We start from the raw sequence: 19,097 nt of genomic DNA on the forward strand, positions 1-19,097 counted from the left end.
ATGATCGCTGCTGCGTCTGCTGTGTTTAACAGCTAAGCAGCGATCATAACAGCGACTTACAAGGTCGCTGTTGCGTCACAGAAAATGGTGACGTAACAGTGACGTCGTTGTCGCTGTCGCGATGTGTGAACCCAGCTTTATTTCTGCAGCACACCAAGTAGTCCTGTAATGATAACTACTGCTGATTAAACAGTGATTTTATCAAAAGTACACTAAGCAGCCCAGTAAGTGACAACACTGGAATCAGGATCTCTGCCCCTACATTATGCTGCTCTCAAATTAGGTGGCAAAAACCTGGTGACAGATTCATAATTCTCCTCACTAAAGAGTAACCACCCTAAGTAAGCCCAAGGCTGTGCCCAAGAATAAATAATTGCCCATCACTGAGCTCACTTCACAAAGAATGACCTCACACCGTGCCACTTATAGTATACGGCCTCCACATTCTCTCCTATAACATTCCCACTACACTGCCCCCGCAAATGAAAACCCCACTGTCCTCACCACTGAATTATACCCTCCAGACCTTCCTCACTTATGAACTATGACCCCCACTGTCCCCACCTCTCCATGCAGCCCCCACTTCATTGTCCCCCTCATGATGTCCCCACTCTATAATGAACCTTCTGCTTCGCATTCTGTATACCGAGCCCTTCCAGGCTCCTAACTGAGCGCTCCCCATGCTGCCCCTTCTCCATATCAAGCCCCCTCCATAGCAAGCCCACCATGGTTCCCCTTCCATACAGAGTACCCCCCATGCTTTCCCATTCTCCATACCATGCCTCTCATTCTCAATACTGCAACTCCCATTCACTATACTGTCCACCACCCTCATTTTCCCTCCCCCCCATTTTCCCATTCTGCTCCATTCCTCCTGCTGCGCACCACCATCATGTTCCATCCCCCATGTTGCGCCCCCACATCATGCTTCATCTTCCATGTTGCACCCCCACATCATGCTTCATCCCCCCCATCCTCCATGTTGCGCCCCCATATCATGTTCCATCCCCCCATCCTCCATGTTGCGCCCCCACATCATGCTGCATCCCCCTCATCCTCCATGTTGCGCCCCCCCCGGGTTGCTTGTTCGGCGCTGTCTTCAGCTGTAAAGCGCTTACCTGCTCCAGGCGGCATCTCCAGTCCTGTGCGGCGGCGGCAGCACCTCCCGTTCTCCGCGGTGGCAGGATTATCATGTCACATCTTCCTCGGCGGAGGCTCCATCTCCCATCCTCCTCTGCGCGGCGCTGCCTCACGCTGCTGTGACCTCTGCACTGTGAGCGCACGGCAGCACGTCGGGGCGGGGAGCTGATTCCAGTTCCTCTGACCCCGGAAGTGCCGGCGCGCTCACAGTTTCATTTATATTCGCGTGTTATAGACGCGACTATAAATGACTGCGGCGCCCCCTCCCTCCTCCTCCAAAAAGACGCCGGATTTAATAAAGAGTTTGGAGGAGGGAGGAAGATTCAAAAAAAATAATTTTTTTTTTAAGTTTTGGTTTGGGCGCCGCCCTCCTGGAAAGCGCCACCCCAGGCACATGCCCTCAAGTGCCTAATGGCAAATACGGCCCTGGTGGTAGGGCATTCCACAGTCTGACTGCTCTAACTGTAAAGAACCCTTTCCTATTTAGCTACCGGAATCGCTTTTCTTCCACTCGCAGTGAGTGCCCCCTGGTCCTTAGTATTGTCTTTGGAAGAAATAAGTCATGTGCCAGTCCTTTATATTGACCACACATGTATTTATACATATAAATGAGATCTCCTCTGAGACGTCTTTTTTCTAAGCTAAACATATCTAACTTTTTCAACCTGTCATCATATGGGAGGCCTTCCATTCCTTGTAGTAGTCTAGTTGCCTGCCTGTGAACTGACTCTAACTTCTGAATGTCCCTTTTAAAATGTGGAGCCCAAAACTGGATCCCGTATTCCAGATGTGGCCTTACAAGTGATTTATAGAGGGGTAACAATACGTTGGGATCACTGGATCTAATCTCTCTTTTTATACACCCTAAAATCTTGTTTGCTTTAGCAGCTGCTGCTTGACATTGAGAGCTGCTGCTCAGCTTATTTGTAATGAGAATACCCAAGTCCTTCTTGTGTTCTGTAGTCCCGAGTTTACTTCCATTTAATGTATACGCAGTTATAGGATTATTCCGTCCTAGGTGCATTACTTTACATTTATCAACATTAAATCTCATCTGCCAAGTGTCTTTACAAGACCAAATAACTTCCTGTGTTAATAATTGAAATGTATATGTAAAAAGTGGATGATCTGGGGAATATCTGTTAAAAATGGATGGCATGCAGATGATGGTAAATTTATTTTGGGGGGGCACACCTATTCAAATCTGTGGGCGAATATCATGCAAAAAAACCAAACAATGACGCTGGCATATGCTGCAATTTTTTCCCCTCAGACTGGGGGTCTGTGTGGAGAAACGTTCATGTAAACAACCCATTGATTAACACTGATCTGCTTCTAGACCAGTCTGTCTGTGCTTCTCTCTCTGCATTTAGTGTCTGTCTCTGCTTCCAGAATTTGTCTCTATTTCTACGGTCGGTCTCTGCTTCTAGAATCTGTTTCTACTTCTGTGTTCTGTCTATCTTTCTGGGGTCTGTCTCTGCTTCCATAATCTGTCTCTGCTTCTAGGATCTATCTTTGTTTCCAGAATCTGACTCTGCTCCTAGGATCTGTCTTTGCTTTCAGAATTTGTCTGTGCTTCTGGGGGTCTGTCTCTGCTTCTAGAGTCTGTTTCTGCTTCTAGTCTAGTCTGTCTCTGCTTCTAGCGTAGGGTCTGTTTATGCTTCTAGACGAGTCTGTTTGTGCTTCTAGGGTCTGTCTCTGTTTCTAGGGTCTGTCTCTGTGTCTAGTGTCTCTCTCTGTTTTTAGGATCTGTCTCTGCTTACAGAATCTGTCTCTGCTTCTAGGGTCTGTCTCTGCTTCCAGAATCTGTCTCTGCTTCTAGGGTCTGTCTCTACTTGCAGAATCTGTCTCTACTTCTAGAATCTGTCTCTGCTTCTGGGGTCTGTCTCTGCTTCCTTCTAAAGTATGTCTCTGCTTTTAGGGTTTGTCTCTGCTTCTAGAATGTCTGTTTCTAGAATCTGACTCTGCTTCTAGGGTCTGTCTCTGCTTCTAGAGTCTGTCTCTGCTTCTAGGGTCCGTCTCTGCTTCTAGGGTCCGTCTCTGCTTCTAGGGTCCGTCTCTGCTTCTAGGGTCCGTCTCTGCTTCTAGGGTCCGTCTCTGCTTCTAGGGTCCGTCTCTGCTTCTAGGGTCCGTCTCTGCTTCTAGGGTCCGTCTCTGCTTCTAGGGTCCGTCTCTGCTTCTAGGGTCCGTCTCTGCTTCTAGGGTCCGTCTCTGCTTCTAGGGTCCGTCTCTGCTTCTAGGGTCCGTCTCTGCTTCTAGGGTCCGTCTCTGCTTCTAGGGTCCGTCTCTGCTTCTAGGGTCCGTCTCTGCTTCTAGGGTCCGTCTCTGCTTCTAGGGTCCGTCTCTGCTTCTAGGGTCCGTCTCTGCTTCTAGGGTCCGTCTCTGCTTCTAGGGTCCGTCTCTGCTTCTAGGGTCCGTCTCTGCTTCTAGGGTCCGTCTCTGCTTCTAGGGTCCGTCTCTGCTTCTAGGGTCCGTCTCTGCTTCTAGGGTCCGTCTCTGCTTCTAGGGTCCGTCTCTGCTTCTAAAGTCCGTCTCTGCTTCTAGGGTCCGTCTCTGCTTCTAGGGTCCGTCTCTGCTTCTAGGGTCCGTCTCTGCTTCTAGAATCCGTCTCTGCTTCTAGAATCCGTCTCTGCTTCTAGAATCCGTCTCTGCTTCTAGAATCCGTCTCTGCTTCTAGAAGCTGTCTCTGCTTCTAGAAGCGGTCTCTGCTTCTAGAAGCTGTCTCTGCTTCTAGAAGCTGTCTCTGCTTCTAGGATCTCTCTCTCTTTTCCGAAAATGTCTCTGCTTCTAGGGTCTGTCTCTGCTTGCAGAATCTGTCTCAACTTCCAGTATCTGTTTCTGCTTCTGGGGTCTGTCTCTGCTTCTAAAGTCTGTCTCTGCTTCTAGGTTCTGTCTCTGCTTTTAGGATCTGTCCCTGCTTCCAGAATCGGTCTCTGCTTCTAGGATCTGTTTCCAGAATCTGACTCTGCTTCTAGGATCTATCTCTTTCAGAAAATGTCTCTGCTTCTAGGATCTCTTTTCAGAAAATGTCTCTGCTTCTAGGATCTGTCTCTGTATATAGAATCTGTCTCTGCGCCTGAAGTATGTCTCTGCTTCTAGAGTCTGTTTCTGCTTCTAGGGTCTGTCTCTGATTTTAGAGTCTGTCTCTGCCTCTAGAATCTGTTTCTGTTTATAGAATCTGTCTTGGTTTCTGTCTCTGCTTCTAGGATCTGTCTCTGCTTCTAGGATCTGTCTCTGGTTGCATAATCTGACTCTCCTTCTAGGATCTCTCTCTCTTTTCAGAAAATATCTCTGCTTCTAGGGTCTGTTTATGCTTACAGAATCTGTCTCTACTTTTAGAATCTGTCCCTGCTTCTAGGGTCTGTCTCTGCTTCTAGAGGAGTCTGTCTCTGATTCTAAAGTCTGACCCTGCTTCTAGGGTCTGTCTCTGCTTTAAGGATCTGTCCCTGCTTCCAGAATCTGTCTCTGCTTCTAGGATCTGTCTCTGTTTATAGAATCTGACTCTGCATCTGGGGTTTGTCTCTGCTTCCAGAATCTGTCTTTTGCTTCTAGGGTCTGTCTCTGCTTGTAGAATCTGTCTTTGCTTCTAGAATCTGTCTCTGCTTCTAGAGTCTATTTCTCCTTCTAGGGTCTGTCTCTGCTTCCAGAATCTGTCTCTGCTTCTAGGATCTGTCTTTTCAGAATCTGTCTCTACTTCTAGAGTCTGTCTCTCTTTTCAGAATCTGTCTCTGCTTCTAGAGTCTGTCTCTCTTTTCAGTATCTGTCTCTGCTTCTAGAGTCTGTCTCTCTTTTCAGAATCTGTCTCTGCTTCTAGAGTCTGTCTTTCTTTTCAGAATCTGTCTCTGCTTCTAGAGTCTATCTTTCTTTTCAGAATCTGTCTCTGCTTCTAGAGTCTGTCTCTCTTTTCAGAATCTGTCTCTGCTTCTAGAGTCTGTCTCTCTTTTCAGAATCTGTCTCTGCTTCTAGAGTCTGTCTCTCTTTTCAGTATCTGTCTCTGCTTCTAGAGTCTGTCTCTCTTTTCAGAATCTGTCTCTGCTTCCAGGATCTGTTTCTGCTTTCTGAATCTATTTCTGGTTCCAGAATCTGTCTCTGCATTTACCATCTCTCTCTGTTTCTAGGATCTTTCTTGTTGCCAGAATCTGTCTCTGCTTCTAAGGCCTCTAATTGCCGTGGTGCTAATTGCTCCAGGATTCCATGGGTTTGATGTTCTGATGCCCACAGAGTTTTGCAGGATATATGTTCTACAGCTGGGAGTTGAGGTCCTCCAGCAGCCGGCAGACTATCATGCTGGGAGTTGTGGTCCTCCAGCAGCCGGCAGACTATCATGCTGGGAGTTGTGGTCCTCCAGCAGCCGTCAAGACTATGGTGCTGGGAGTTGTGGTCCTCCAGCAGCCATCAGACTATTGTGCTGGGAGTTGTGGTCCTCCAGCAGCCGGCAGACTATGGTGCTGGGAGTTGTGGTGCTCCAGCAGCCATCAGACTATGGTGCTGGGAGATGTGGTCCTCCAGCAGCTGGCAGACTATCATGCTGGGAGTTATGGTCCTCCAGCAGCCATCAGACTATGGTGCTGGGAGCTGTGGTCCTCCAGCAGCCGGCAGACTATGGTGCTGGGAGCTGTGGTCCTCCAGCAGCCGGAAGACTATGGTGCTGGGAGTTGTGGTCCTCCAGCAGCCGGCAGACTATGGTGCTGGGAGTTGTGGTCCTCCAGCAGCCGGCAGACTATGGTGCTGAGAGATGTGGTCCTCCAGCAGCCGGCAGACTATGGTGCTGGGAGCTGTGGTCCTCCAGCAGCCGGCAGACTATGGTGCTGGGAGTTGTGGTCCTCCAGCAGCTGGCAGAGTATGGTGCTGGGAGTTGTGGTCCTCCAGCAGCCAGCAGAGTATGGTGCTGGGAGTTGTGGTCCTCCAGACTATCATGCTGGGAGTTGTCGTCCTCCAGCAGCCGGCAGAGTATGGTGCTGAGAGTTGTGGTCCTCCAGCAGCCGGCAGAGTATGGTGCTGGGAGTTGTCGTCCTCCAGCAGCCGGCAGACTAGGGTGCTGGGAGTTGTGGTCCTCCAGCAGCCAGCAGAGTATGGTGCTGGGAGTTGTGGTCCTCCAGCACCCGGCAGAGTATGGTGCTGGGAGTTGTCCTCCAGCAGCCGGCAGATTATGGTGCTGGGAGCTGTGGTCCTCCAGCAGCCAGCAGACCATGGTGCTGGGAGTTGTGGTCCTCCAGCAGACGGCAGATTATGGTGCTGGGAGCTGTGGTCCTCCAGCAGCCAGCAGACTATGGTGCTGGGAGATGTGGTCCTCCAGCAGCCAGCAGACTATGGTGCTGGGAGATGTGGTCCTCCAGCAGCCAGCAGACTATGGTGCTGGGAGATGTGGTCCTCCAGCAGCAGGCATACTATGGTGCTGGGAGTTGTGGTCCTCCAGCAGCCGGCAGACTATGATGCTGGGAGCTGTGGTCCTCCAGCAGCCGGCAGACTATCGTGCTGGGAGCTGTGGTCCTCCAGCAGCCGGCAGACTATCGTGCTGGGAGTTGTGGTCCTCCAGCAGCCGGCAGACTATCGTGCTGGGAGTTGTGGTCCTCCAGCAGCCGGCAGAGTATGGTGCTGGTGTTGCGGGCGGAGGGGACGCTGCACTCACCCACTGCTCGGGTCCGGCTACTGCTGCTGCTGCTCGGTGGTGTGCCGGATCCCGGGGACTCGAGCGGCGCTCCTCGCCCGTGAGTGAAAGGGGGTTGTTTGGGTTTAGGGAAATTGTCCGTGACGCCATCCAACGGTTGTGGTGAGATTGGTAACACCACCGCTGCTCTGGACGGGGATCCCGGGAGCGATGACAGGGAGCAGCTTGGATGTTGGTTCTCCCCTCCGTGGCTAGGGGGTTGGTTGTCCCGGGGCCCGGTGAGGGGTTGGGTAGGAATGGCAGGCGGGTTACGGGGCTTGGTGAGGTGCAGGGTCGCGGGGGCAGCGTGGTGCCGCACGGCACGGTGGTACTCACTCAGCCAATGATGAATGCAAAGTCTCCGGTAAAACAAACAGCTGGATGGACGGGTCCCACAGGCGGCTGCGGTGTTTCTCCTCCCGGCAGGTTGATGGTGACTGCCTTTCCCTGCACCTGTGTAGTGTAAACGGTTCCAATGGCTTCCCACCGGTAACCCGCTCCCCAGCTTGGATGGATGCTGAGGGAGCCCCTTTTGCCCGCAAGCTCTGGCCCTGGGAACTGTAGCCTTGGCGGTGACTGTTTCCCTTTACGGTTTGAGCGGTTGCCTTCAATCGGGACTTGACTGCTGGGAAACCCCGGAGGTTACCTTCGCTAACGGATTTGACAAATTCAACGGCGACTCCTAGCCTTGTCGGGGTCCGTAAGCCCTGCCGGATGGTGCTGGCTTCTCTTTGCTCGCCAATCCGGTACCGCCGGGCCACCACCCGTCCACGGTCCTTACGGTTGGCTCCAATAAGCCTCTCCTGCAGACTGTCACCACCGTCTGCCAACCTTGCTGTTCCGTCCGGGCCACACACCCAGACGCCGTCAGACTGCTCCTCTACCACTTCACTCCTCACTCCTCAACTTCAAACTCTTTCTGCTCTGCTTCCTTTTCCCGCCTCGAGGACTGTGAACTCCTCGGTGGGCGGGACCAACCGCCTGGCCCACCCCCTGGTGTGGACATCAGCCCCTGGAGGAAGGCAACAAGGATTTTGTGTTTGGCTTTGGTGTGCCTATTGTGGGGTGTGTTGGTGTAGTTCTGTGACGACCTGGCTTGTCCAGGGCGTCACACTGGGAGTTGTCCTCCAGCAGCCGGCAGACTGTGGTGCTGGGAGTTGTCGTCCTCCAGCAGCTGGCAGACTATCGTGCTGGGAGTGGTGGTCCTCCAGCAGCCGGCAGACTATGGTGCTGGGAGTTGTGGTCCTCCGGCAGCCGGCAGACTATGGTGCTGGGAGTTGTGGTCCTCCGGCAGCCGGCAGACTATGGTGCTGGGAGTTGTCATCCTTAAGCAGCCGGCAGACTGTGGTGCTGGGAGTTGTCGTCCTCCAGCAGCTGGCAGACTATCGTGCTGGGAGTTGTGGTCCTCCAGCAGCCGGCAGACTATCGTGCTGGGAGTTGTGGTCCTCCAGCAGCCGGCAGACTATGGTGCTGGGAGTTGTGGTCCTCCGGCAGCCGGCAGACTATGGTGCTGGGAGTTGTCATCCTTAAGCAGCCGGCAGACTATGGTGCTGGGAGATGTGGTCCTCCAGCAGCCGGCAGACTATGGTGCTGGGAGATGTGGTCCTCCAGCAGCCGGCAGACTATGGTGCTGGGAGATGTGGTCCTCCAGCAGCCGGCAGACTATGGTGCTGGGAGTTGTGGTCCTCCGGCAGACTATGGTGCTGGGAGCTGTGGTCCTCCAGCAGCCAGCAGACATGGTGCTAGGAGTTGTGGTCCTCTGGCAGACTATGGTGCTGGGAGTTGTGGTCCTCCAGCAGCCAGCAGACTATGGTGCTGGGAGCTGTGGTCCTCCAGCAGCCGGCAGACTATGGTGCTGGGAGATGTGGTCCTCCAGCAGCCGGCAGACTATGGTGCTGGGAGATGTGGTCCTCCAGCAGCCGGCAGACTATGGTGCTGGGAGTTGTGGTCCTCCGGCAGCCGGCAGACTATGGTGCTGGGAGTTGTCATCCTTAAGCAGCCGGCAGACTATGGTGCTGGGAGATGTGGTCCTCCAGCAGCCGGCAGACTATGGTGCTGGGAGATGTGGTCCTCCAGCAGCCGGCAGACTATGGTGCTGGGAGATGTGGTCCTCCAGCAGCCGGCAGACTATGGTGCTGGGAGTTGTGGTCCTCCGGCAGACTATGGTGCTGGGAGCTGTGGTCCTCCAGCAGCCAGCAGACATGGTGCTAGGAGTTGTGGTCCTCCGGCAGACTATGGTGCTGGGAGTTGTGGTCCTCCAGCAGCCAGCAGACATGGTGCTAGGAGTTGTGGTCCTCCGGCAGACTATGGTGCTGGGAGTTGTGGTCCTCCAGCAGCCGGCAGACTATGGTGCTGGGAGCTGTGGTCCTCCGGCAGCCGGCAGACTATCGTGCTGGGAGTTGTGGTCCTCCAGCAGCCGGCAGACTGTGGTGCTGGGAGTTGTGGTCCTCCAGCAGCCGGCAGACTATGGTGCTGGGAGTTGTGGTCCTCCAGCAGCCGGCAGACTATGGTGCTGGGAGTTGTGGTCCTCCGGCAGACTATGGTGCTGGGAGTTGTGGTCCTCCAGCAGCCGGCACACTATGGTGCTGGGAGTTGTGGTCCTCCAGCAGCCGGCAGACTATCGTGCTGGGAGTTGTGGTCCTCCGGCAGACTATGGTGCTGGGAGTTGTGGTCCTCCAGCAGCCGGCAGACTGTGGTGCTGGGAGTTGTGGTCCTCCAGCAGACTATCGTGCTGGGAGTTGTGGTCCTCCGGCAGACTATCGTGCTGGGAGTTGTGGTCCTCCAGCAGCCGGCAGACTATCGTGCTGGGAGTTGAGGTCCTCCGGCAGACTATGGTGCTGGGAGTTGTGGTCCTCCAGCAGCCGGCAGACTATGGTGCTGGGAGTTGTGGTCCTCCAGCAGCCGGCAGACTATCGTGCTGGGAGTTGTGGTCCTCCGGCAGACTATGGTGCTGGGAGTTGTGGTCCTCCAGCAGCCGGCAGACTATGGTGCTGGGAGTTGTGGTCCTCCAGCAGCCGGCAGACTATGGTGCTGGGAGATGTGGTCCTCCGGCAGACATGGTGCTAGGAGTTGTGGTCCTCCGGCAGACTGTGGTGCTGGGAGTTGTGGTCCTCCAGCAGCCGGCAGACTATGGTGCTGGGAGTTGTGGTCCTCCAGCAGCCGGCAGACTATGGTGCTGGGAGATGTGGTCCTCCGGCAGACATGGTGCTAGGAGTTGTGGTCCTCCGGCAGACATGGTGCTAGGAGTTGTGGTCCTCCAGCAGCCGGCAGACATGGTGCTAGGAGTTGTGGTCCTCCGGCAGCCGCACGCCTGATGTGTGAGCACTTGAGCAGAGCTGTTCCTAGGTGTCAGCATGGCGGAGTGTGGAGACAGTTGCCTCCTCCCATAGGCGGCTGTGGGCGCTGCGGCTCCGGAGGCGGACCCTGTGCTCGGTGCTGGACATTTCCCACACGGAAGGACGAGCTCTCCCGGGATCCGGCTCCATGAGGCTTTAGTCAGCAGAGCAGCAGCTTGCTGCCATTATCCTATTACACCGCCTGAGCTTCACACTCCAGCTAAGCCTCGGCCCAGGGAGAGATGTGAGCGGCCGCCGCTGAGGTGCCCTCGTGGGCAGGTAAGTGATGGGGAGCAGCGGGCAGGACAGGGTTAAATGTGTCCTCTGTCTGGCACATTCTCCTCAAAGGTCTGCCAGGCATGGCTCCACAGTGCATGGTGATGGAGGTGCCCGCTGTATGTGTGCTCATGTGCCAGCATGGGCTGCAGCATCACTACATTTGGCCATGAATGGTGCTGGTCTGACCACTGGGATCCAACTGGCCAGAAATGGTGGCATGGGGTCCTCTCTTCTGGACATCCTTCACCCTTCGGCTTTTTCCTTCATGGCACTTCTCCCCCTGGCACCCCACTAATGAGATAATGGGCAATTCCCTAATACCAGCTTGTTTTTGTCAATGTGACGGGGTTTGTTGCAGAAGTCTGTGCACCCTCTGCTGACATGACCCCATTCTGTCTCTTCTGAGTCTCCTTTCATTGTGGAAAGTGATTGATTAAAGGGGGTGTCTTATATATATAATCACATTTCAGTAGTATAGGTGATTGATTATTACAAGAGGGGGTCTGCATGACCATTCACTACTATGGTACCGCTGCCAGCAATCATACATTTATTAATTCTGGATGACCCCTTTAAGCGTTTGCCCAGAGGGTGGCATCATCCGCGTGCAGCCAGGATTGTATGAATGGGCAGACATGGCATGCAGACGGGCATTGTGACCGCCTGCCAATGAACGGCAGACTTCAGCACTGGGTCTCAAGTGATTAGTCCTGACAGTATTATTCATATAGGAATACAATTCCACAACATGGCGCGGGGCAGCGAGTGCCCATTAATGAAGGCAGGAGGTAAGGACGAGGTCAGTGGGCAGATAAGCCGCGTGTATGTCACTGCCCTGTAAATATAGTAAGCCCATCAATGGGAGATGTCAACAAGCTGCGAGTCGCCCCCGATCCTCATTATGTGCTGGCACATTGTTAGCGCTGTATTGATTCCTGTGGATTGATGGGTGCTGTAAGAAGCAGCTCCTGTCTATAGCTGCATGGCTCCCGTCTACCCCAATGGCTGCTGAATATTTCAGGATTTATAGAATGTGACCTCCAATCTTAACGACATACTGATGTTATTTCTTTCTTGTTTTATTTGCCAGGTGCTCCCTATGCCAGGAACGATACAAATTAAGCATGTCAGTCCAGGACGGTGCCAGCCCGGCACCCTCTCACTTGCACCCCATCGCCAGAACATTAACACTGCGGGGAATACGTGGGCACACAACAGAAGCCAGCGGGCATGGCACAGTTGCGGACTGTAAAAAGGTTCATAACTCCTTGAATAAGGTGACAGCCTGTTACCGGCAGCTGGTGATGTGTGTCGGGGGAACGTCGGACTGTCCTCGGCTACGGGAGGAGCTGGAGGAGAGCAGGAAAAAAGCCTTTGAACTAAGCACTGGTGAGTGTGATACTGGGAGAACCAGGATAGTGGTACACACCTAGGATGTAATGCCGCCACATTATGTTAGGGCATCGGAGTGTAAGCACTGGTGAGTGTGATACTGGGAGAACCAGGGCAGTGGCACACACCTAGGATGCAATGCCACCACATTATGTTAGGGCATCGGAGTGTAAGCACTGGTGAGTGTGATACTGGGAGAACCAGGGCAGTGGCACATACCTAGGATGTAATGCCGCCACATTATGTTAGGGCATCGGAGTGTAAGCACTGGTGAGTGTGATACTGGGAGAACCAGGGCAGTGGCACATACCTAGGATGTAATGCCGCCACATTATGTTAGGGCATCGGAGTGTAAGCACTGGTGAGTGTGATACTGGGAGAACCAGGGCAGTGGCACATACCTAGGATGTAATGCCGCCACATTATGTTAGGGCATCGGAGTGTAAGCATTGGTGAGTGTGATACTGGGAGAACCAGGGCAGTGGCACATACCTAGGATGTAATGCCGCCACATTATGTTAGGGCATCGGAGTGTAAGCACTGGTGAGTGTGATACTGGGAGAACCAGGGCAGTGGCACATACCTAGGATGTAATGCCGCCATATTATGTTAGGGGGTCCCAACAGTTGAACTGAGCAACAAGCTCTACTAATCCACATGACATCTATGGTGCTAAGATGTGAAGATCATAGAGTTGTCTTCACCAAATGGAGTGGTAGAGCTCAGATATACCCGGATCCTGCAGGCGGGGAGAAGAGCAGGGCTAATCAGTGAGGATCTCAGTGGGATCCAGCCTGATCTAACAGTTATTACCTATCCTGTGCATAGGTAATCATTTACTTAAACCAGAATAGACTTTTAAACCTCAGCTAAAGCATTTATCGTGGTGAGACTCCACCAAGGCATATGTAAGGGAAAATATTCGTCTGCACAAATACATCCCTGTGTATACAGAATTCTTCTGTTTAAATTCTCGGATCAGAGACCAAGTTGTACTGTGTATGTGTATATGTATGTGTGTATAATATATATATATTATAATACAGTACAGACCAAAAGTTTGGACACACCTTCTCATCTCTAGAACAACTGTTAAGAGGAGACTTTGTGCAGCAGGCCTTCATGGTAAAATAGCTGCTAGGAAACCACTGCTAAGGACAGGCAACAAGCAGAAGAGACTTGTTTGGGCTAAAGAACACAAGGAATGGACATTAGACCAGTGGAAATCTGTGCTTTGGTCTGATGAGTCCAAATTTGAGATCTTTGGATCCAACCACCGTGTCTTTGTGCGACGCAGAAAAGGTGAATGGATGGACTCTACATGGCTGGTTCCCACAGTGAAGTATGGAGGAGGAGGTGTGATAGTGTGGGGATGCTTTGCTGGTGACACTGTTGGGGATTTATTCAAAATTGAAGGTATACTGAACCAGCATGGCTACCACAGCATCTTGCAGCGGCATGCTATTCCATCCGGTTTGCCTTTAGTTGGACCATCATTTATTTTTCAACAGGACAATGACCCCAAACACCCCTCCAGGCTGTGTAAGCACTATTTAACTAAGAAGGAGAGTGATGGGATGCTACGCCAGATGACCTGGCCTCCACAGTCACCAGACCTGAACCCAATCAAGATGGTTTGGGGTGAGCTGGACCGCAGAGCGAAGGCAAAAGGGCCAACAAGTGCTAAGCATCTCTGGGAACTCCTTCAAGACTGTTGGAAAACCATTTCCGGTGACTACCTCTTGAAGCTCATCAAGAGAATGCCAAGAGTGTGCAAAGCAGTAATCAAAGCAAAAGGTGGCTACTTTGAAGAACCTAGAATATAAGACATATTTTCAGTTGTTTTACACTTTTTTAAGTATTTCATTCCACATGTTTTAATTCACAGTTTTGATGCCTTCAATGTGAATCTACAATTTTCAGAGTCCTGAAAATAAAGAAAACTCATTGAATGAGAAGGTGTGTCCAAACTTTTGGTCTGTACTATATATATATATATATATATATATAGATAGATATATATATATATATATATATATATATATATATATATATATATATATATCCTCGAGTAATACCAGGCCTGGCCGCGGTTACGTGTACTTGCACTGAACTCCAGAGCTCTCACCTGAGCTCCGGATTTCAGCCTGGACTGAACTCGGGGTTTGCAGGACTGAACCGTGAGCACCAAATGATTCCACGGCGATTGTGGTTCAGTTCATGTCACAGCTGCTTCGGAATTCAGCCCGGCCTGTCAGCAGCTGCAATGAACTGAACCACAATTCCTGTGGAATCATTCGGCGCTTGAAGTTCAGTCCTGCAAACCCCGAGTTCAGTCCAGGCTGCACTCCGGAGCTCAGGTGACAGCTCCGGAGTTCAGTGCAGGTAACTGCAGCTGGTATTACTGGAGGTTCCTCCGGTAGCCAGTCCAACACTGCATCTACTAACGTAGCAAGATCAGTGTCAGCAAGAACATCTAAAGAGGAATCAAGTCCTTGTTGAAGCATCTGTGGTGACTGTCCACCTTTAGAACAGGGGTGGACGACCGTATTTTAGGTCCAAGTGTGATCCGACAAAATACTAGATTGCACTCGGACCAATGTTAGTCTAGGGGGCCTCTCACATGCCGGTTTTTAACGTCAGACAGACAGTGTAAAAAAAATCACTCCATGTCTGAATTTTATTCAATACTCAGATTGCACTCAGCCATGCAAGTCAATGAGTCCATGGAAATCAACGGGCTGCACTTGGATGACATCTGAGTGCAGTCCGATTTCAAAGAACTCACAGAATGGAGAGGATGGAGAAATGTTGTTCTCCGTCTTCTCATTGTGTGCTCCGATTCTCTCATCCGAGATAATTGTTTATACTATGCTGACACTCCGGTCATACTCTGATCATAGTTTGATCAGTGTCATTTCCATAATCAGCCCGATTCTCTCGGATGACTGACTCTACGGCCGTCTGCCCTTAGACTGGATGCTTACTCCTCTGGTACAATGATTTCACTTCCTTCCATCCAGCCAGAAATGTCACTATAATGACGGCTGCAGGGCAGATCCTCCAGCTTGTTATTACTAATGGCATCTGGAGGCTTTAGAGGCTTTGCCATTATTAGATATGCACATTCCTAAAGCAAATATTTTACTACATATTTCAGATTTATCAAAATGTTTTGCAGACACCAGGAAATTTAGATGACAGATTAGGAAACTGAACAACTCTCTCATACAGTAGAGTGCAGTAAGCTCGGTTTCTGTGTCCCCCTGAGCGGAGTTTGGGGGTTTGTATACTGCATTCTATATCCAGATGGAGACTATGGTGACCAGACAGCTACTTACATATCGAATCCCAGTTCATTATCGGATTTTCACCAGTTTCTTGTTGAGTTTTATTGTTTTGCACCTTTTTTATGGTCTGTACCATATTCACTTTTTCATTGGTGCCATTTTTAAAGTCATTTTTTTTATATCTTCATCTGTTTTTTTTTTTATGTTCATTGATTTGGACGCAGTTGAGACTTTCCAGATATTTTTGTGCAATTTTATAAATTGTGACTTTTCTAAAAGTCAAAAAATGTGCAAAAGTACTCGAGTTCTCCCCACCACTCCAGGGATTTTTTAATTTTTTTTGTACATTTTGAAACTTTGTCAATTTTTTTTTTTTTTTTGCAACATTTTAGCGCAACGAATGATTTTTTTTTGCTTTGGTACTGACCAAAGTAAAGAGCATTTTCAGTGAATTTGGTGTAAAAAATGGCAGTGACTCTCACAAAAATAAAGAGGAAAAGTGACTTAAAAAATCCCAAATGATGAATAGCATCCAAATTATTTAGTTACCTACACTGCTCCACCTTTTTTGTCTGGACAAAATCAGTATGTTGGCTTTGTGGGTGTGGGGTGTGGGTACCCTGTGAGCAACCAAGCTATACAGAAGCATCTATAAAAATGTAGTCTGCTGACTGAGCTTCCTTCCAACCCTTTATTGCATTTGTCAACTGGAAAATGGCTAGTGGTAAAATGACAGCATCCACCTATACAGCATACACAGAGAATGTTGTGGAGCTTTACTGCTTAGACCTAGACAGCACACATCTAGTAGTGCTGCTGTGTACATGGGTGGGCTGTATGTGGAAATGAGGGCTGAGTCTGTACTGTAATTAATGTGAAAAAGGAAGGACAAGATCCTGCTGTGATTACTCAGGGGAAGGACAGGATACTGCTATTATTCCATGGAAGGTCAAGATACTACTGTGATTACTCAATGGAAGGACAAGGTACTGCTGTGATTACTCAGGGGTAGGACAAGATACTACTGTGATTACTCGGGAAGGACAAGATACTGCTGTGATTACTCAGGGGAAGGACAGGATGCTGCTGTGATTATTCAGGGGAAGGACAAGATACTGCTGTGATTACTCATGGGAAGGTCAAGATGCTGCTGGGATTATTCAGGGGAAGGACAAAGTACTGCTGTGATTACTCAGGGGAAGGACAGGATGCTGCTGTGATTATTCAGGGGAAGGACAAGATACTGCTGTGATTACTCAGGGGAAGGACAAGATGCTGCTGTGATTACTCAGGGGAAGGACAGGATACTGCTGTGATTACTCAGGGGAAGGACAGGATACTGCTGTGATTACTCAGGGGAAGGACAGGATACTGCTGTGATTACTCAGGGAAAGGACAAGATACTGCTGTGATTACTCAGGGGAAGTACAGGATACTGCTGTGATTACTCAGGGAAAGGACAAGATACTGCTGTGGTTACTCAGGGGAATTACAAGATACTGCTGTGATTACTCAGGGGAAGGACAGGATACTGCTGTGATTACTCAGGGGAAGTACAGGATACTGCTGTGATTACTCAGGGAAAGGACAAGATACTGCTGTGGTTACTCAGGGGAATTACAAGATACTGCTGTGATTACTCAGGGGAAGGACAAGATACTGCTGTGATTACTCAGGGTAAGGACAAGATACTGCTGTGATTACTCAGGGAAAGGACAAGATACTGCTGTGGTTACTCAGGGGAATTACAAGATGCTGCTGTGATTACTCAGGGGAAGGACAGGATACTGCTGTGATTACTCAGGGAAAGGACAAGATACTGCTGTGATTACTCAGGGGAAGGACAGGATACTGCTGTGATTATTCAGGGGAAGGACAAGATACTGCTGTGATTATTCAGGGGAAGGACAAGATACTGCTGTGATTACTCAGGGGAAGGACAGGATACTGCTGTGATTACTCAGGGGTAGGACAGGATACTGCTGTGATTACTCAGGGGTAGGATAAGATACTACTGTGATTACTCAGTGGTAGGACAAGATACTGCTGTGATTACTCAGGGAAAGGACAGGATACTGCTGTGATTATTCAGGGGAAGGACAAGATACTGCTGTGATTACTCAGGGGAAGGACAAAGGACAAGATACTGCACTGTGACTACTCAGGGGAAGGACAAGATACTGCTGTGATTACTCAGGGGTAGAACAAGATACTATTGTGATTACTCAGGAGAAGGTCAAGATGCTGCTGGGATTATTCAGGGGAAGGACAAAGTACTGCTGTGATTACTCAGGGTAAGGACAAGATACTGCTGTGATTACTCAGGGGAAGGACAGGATACTGCTGTGATTGCTCAGGGGAAGGACAGGATACTGCTGTGATTACTCAGGGGAAGGACAGGATACTGCTGTGATTACTCAGGGGAAGGACAGGATACTGCTGTGATTACTCAGGGGTAGGACAAGATACTACTGTGATTACTCAGTGGTAGGACAAGATACTGCTGTGATTACTCAGGGAAAGGACAAGATACTGCACTGTGACTACTCAGGGGAAGGACAAGATACTGCTGTGATTACTCAAGAGTAGAACAAGATACTACTGTGATTACTCAGGGGAAGGACAGGATACTGCTGTGATTATTCAGGGGAAGGACAAGATACTGCTGTGATTACTCAGGGGAAGGACAAGATACTGCTGTGATTACTCAGGGGAAGGACAAGATACTACTGTGATTACTCAGGGGAAGGTCAAGATGCTGCTGGGATTATTCAGGGGAAGGACAAGATACTGCTGTGATTACTCAGGGGAAGGACAAGAAACTGTTGTGATTACACAGGGGAAGGACAAGATACTGTTGTGATTACACAGGGGAAGGACAAGATACTGCTGTGATCACTCAGGGGAAGGACAAGATACTGCTGTGGTTACTCAGGGGAAGGACAAGATACTGCTGTGATCACTCAGGGGAAGGACAAGATACTGCTGTGGTTACTCAGGGGAATTACAAGATACTGCTGTGATTACTCAGGGGTAGAACAAGATACTACTGTGATTACTCAGGGGAAGGTCAAGATGCTGCTGTGATTACTCAGGGGAAGGACAAGATACTGCTGTGGTTACTCAGGGGAATTACAAGATACTGCTGTGGTTACTCAGGGGAATTACAAGATACTGCTGTGATTACTCAGGGGAATTACAAGATACTGCTGTGATTACTCAGGGGAAGGACAAGATACTGCTGGGATTATTCAGGGGAAGGACAAGATACTACTGTGATTACTCAGGGTAAGGACAAGATACTGCTGTGATTACTCAGGGGAAGGACAGGATACTGCTGTAATTATTCAGGGGAAGGACAAGATACTGCTGTGATTATTCAGGGGAAGGACAAGATACTGCTGTGATTACTCAGGGTAAGGACAAGATACTGCTGTGATTACTCAGGGGAAGGACAGGATACTGCTGTAATTATTCAGGGGAAGGACAAGATACTGCTGTGATTATTCAGGGGAAGGACAGGATACTGCTGGGATTATTCAGGGGAAGGACAAGATACTACTGTGATTACTCAGGGTAAGGACAGGATACTGCTGTGATTACTCAGGGGTAGGACAAGATACTACTGTGATTACTCAGGGTAAGGACAAGATACTGCTGTGATTACTCAGGGGAAGGACAGGATACTGCTGTAATTATTCAGGGGAAGGACAAGATACTGCTGTGATTATTCAGGGGAAGGACAAGATACTGCTGTGATTACTCAGGGTAAGGACAAGATACTGCTGTGATTACTCAGGGGAAGGACAGGATACTGCTGTAATTATTCAGGGGAAGGACAAGATACTGCTGTGATTATTCAGGGGAAGGACAGGATACTGCTGTGATTATTCAGGGGAAGGACAAGATACTGCTGGGATTATTCAGGGGAAGGACAAGATACTACTGTGATTACTCAGGGTAAGGACAGGATACTGCTGTGATTACTCAGGGGTAGGACAAGATACTACTGTG

At 50.1% G+C, this 19,097-nt stretch overlaps 1 protein-coding gene and 1 long non-coding RNA gene across 7 annotated transcripts in view; one reads left to right on the forward strand and one right to left on the reverse strand.

The window, feature by feature from the left end:
- The window catches only part of LOC142311388 (uncharacterized), a 62,003-nt gene extending 51,666 nt beyond the window's left edge, over positions 1-10,337 (reverse strand). The window contains exon 1 of one of the 3 annotated variants that reach the window (XR_012754263.1): positions 7,124-10,337. This is a non-coding gene — a long non-coding RNA (uncharacterized LOC142311388). Of the gene's footprint in view, positions 1-5,239; positions 5,527-6,769 lie in introns of those variants that run through there. The other 2 variants (XR_012754262.1, XR_012754264.1) reach the window with 2 other exon arrangements.
- LOC142311387 (regulator of G-protein signaling 9-binding protein-like) overlaps positions 1-19,097 on the forward strand; it is a 79,506-nt gene that overhangs the window by 36,622 nt on the left and 23,787 nt on the right. For 2 of the 4 annotated variants that reach the window (XM_075349769.1, XM_075349766.1), the window contains exon 2: positions 11,492-11,790. In XM_075349769.1, the coding sequence (XP_075205884.1) occupies positions 11,526-11,790 (265 nt within the window). In that variant the 5' untranslated portion in view covers positions 11,492-11,525. Of the gene's footprint in view, positions 1-10,129; positions 10,402-11,104; positions 11,190-11,491; positions 11,791-19,097 lie in introns of those variants that run through there. The other 2 variants (XM_075349767.1, XM_075349770.1) reach the window with 2 other exon arrangements.

The sequence above is a fragment of the Anomaloglossus baeobatrachus genome, chromosome 5 (genome assembly GCF_048569485.1).
Source record: "Anomaloglossus baeobatrachus isolate aAnoBae1 chromosome 5, aAnoBae1.hap1, whole genome shotgun sequence".
Lineage (NCBI taxonomy): Eukaryota > Metazoa > Chordata > Amphibia > Anura > Aromobatidae > Anomaloglossus > Anomaloglossus baeobatrachus.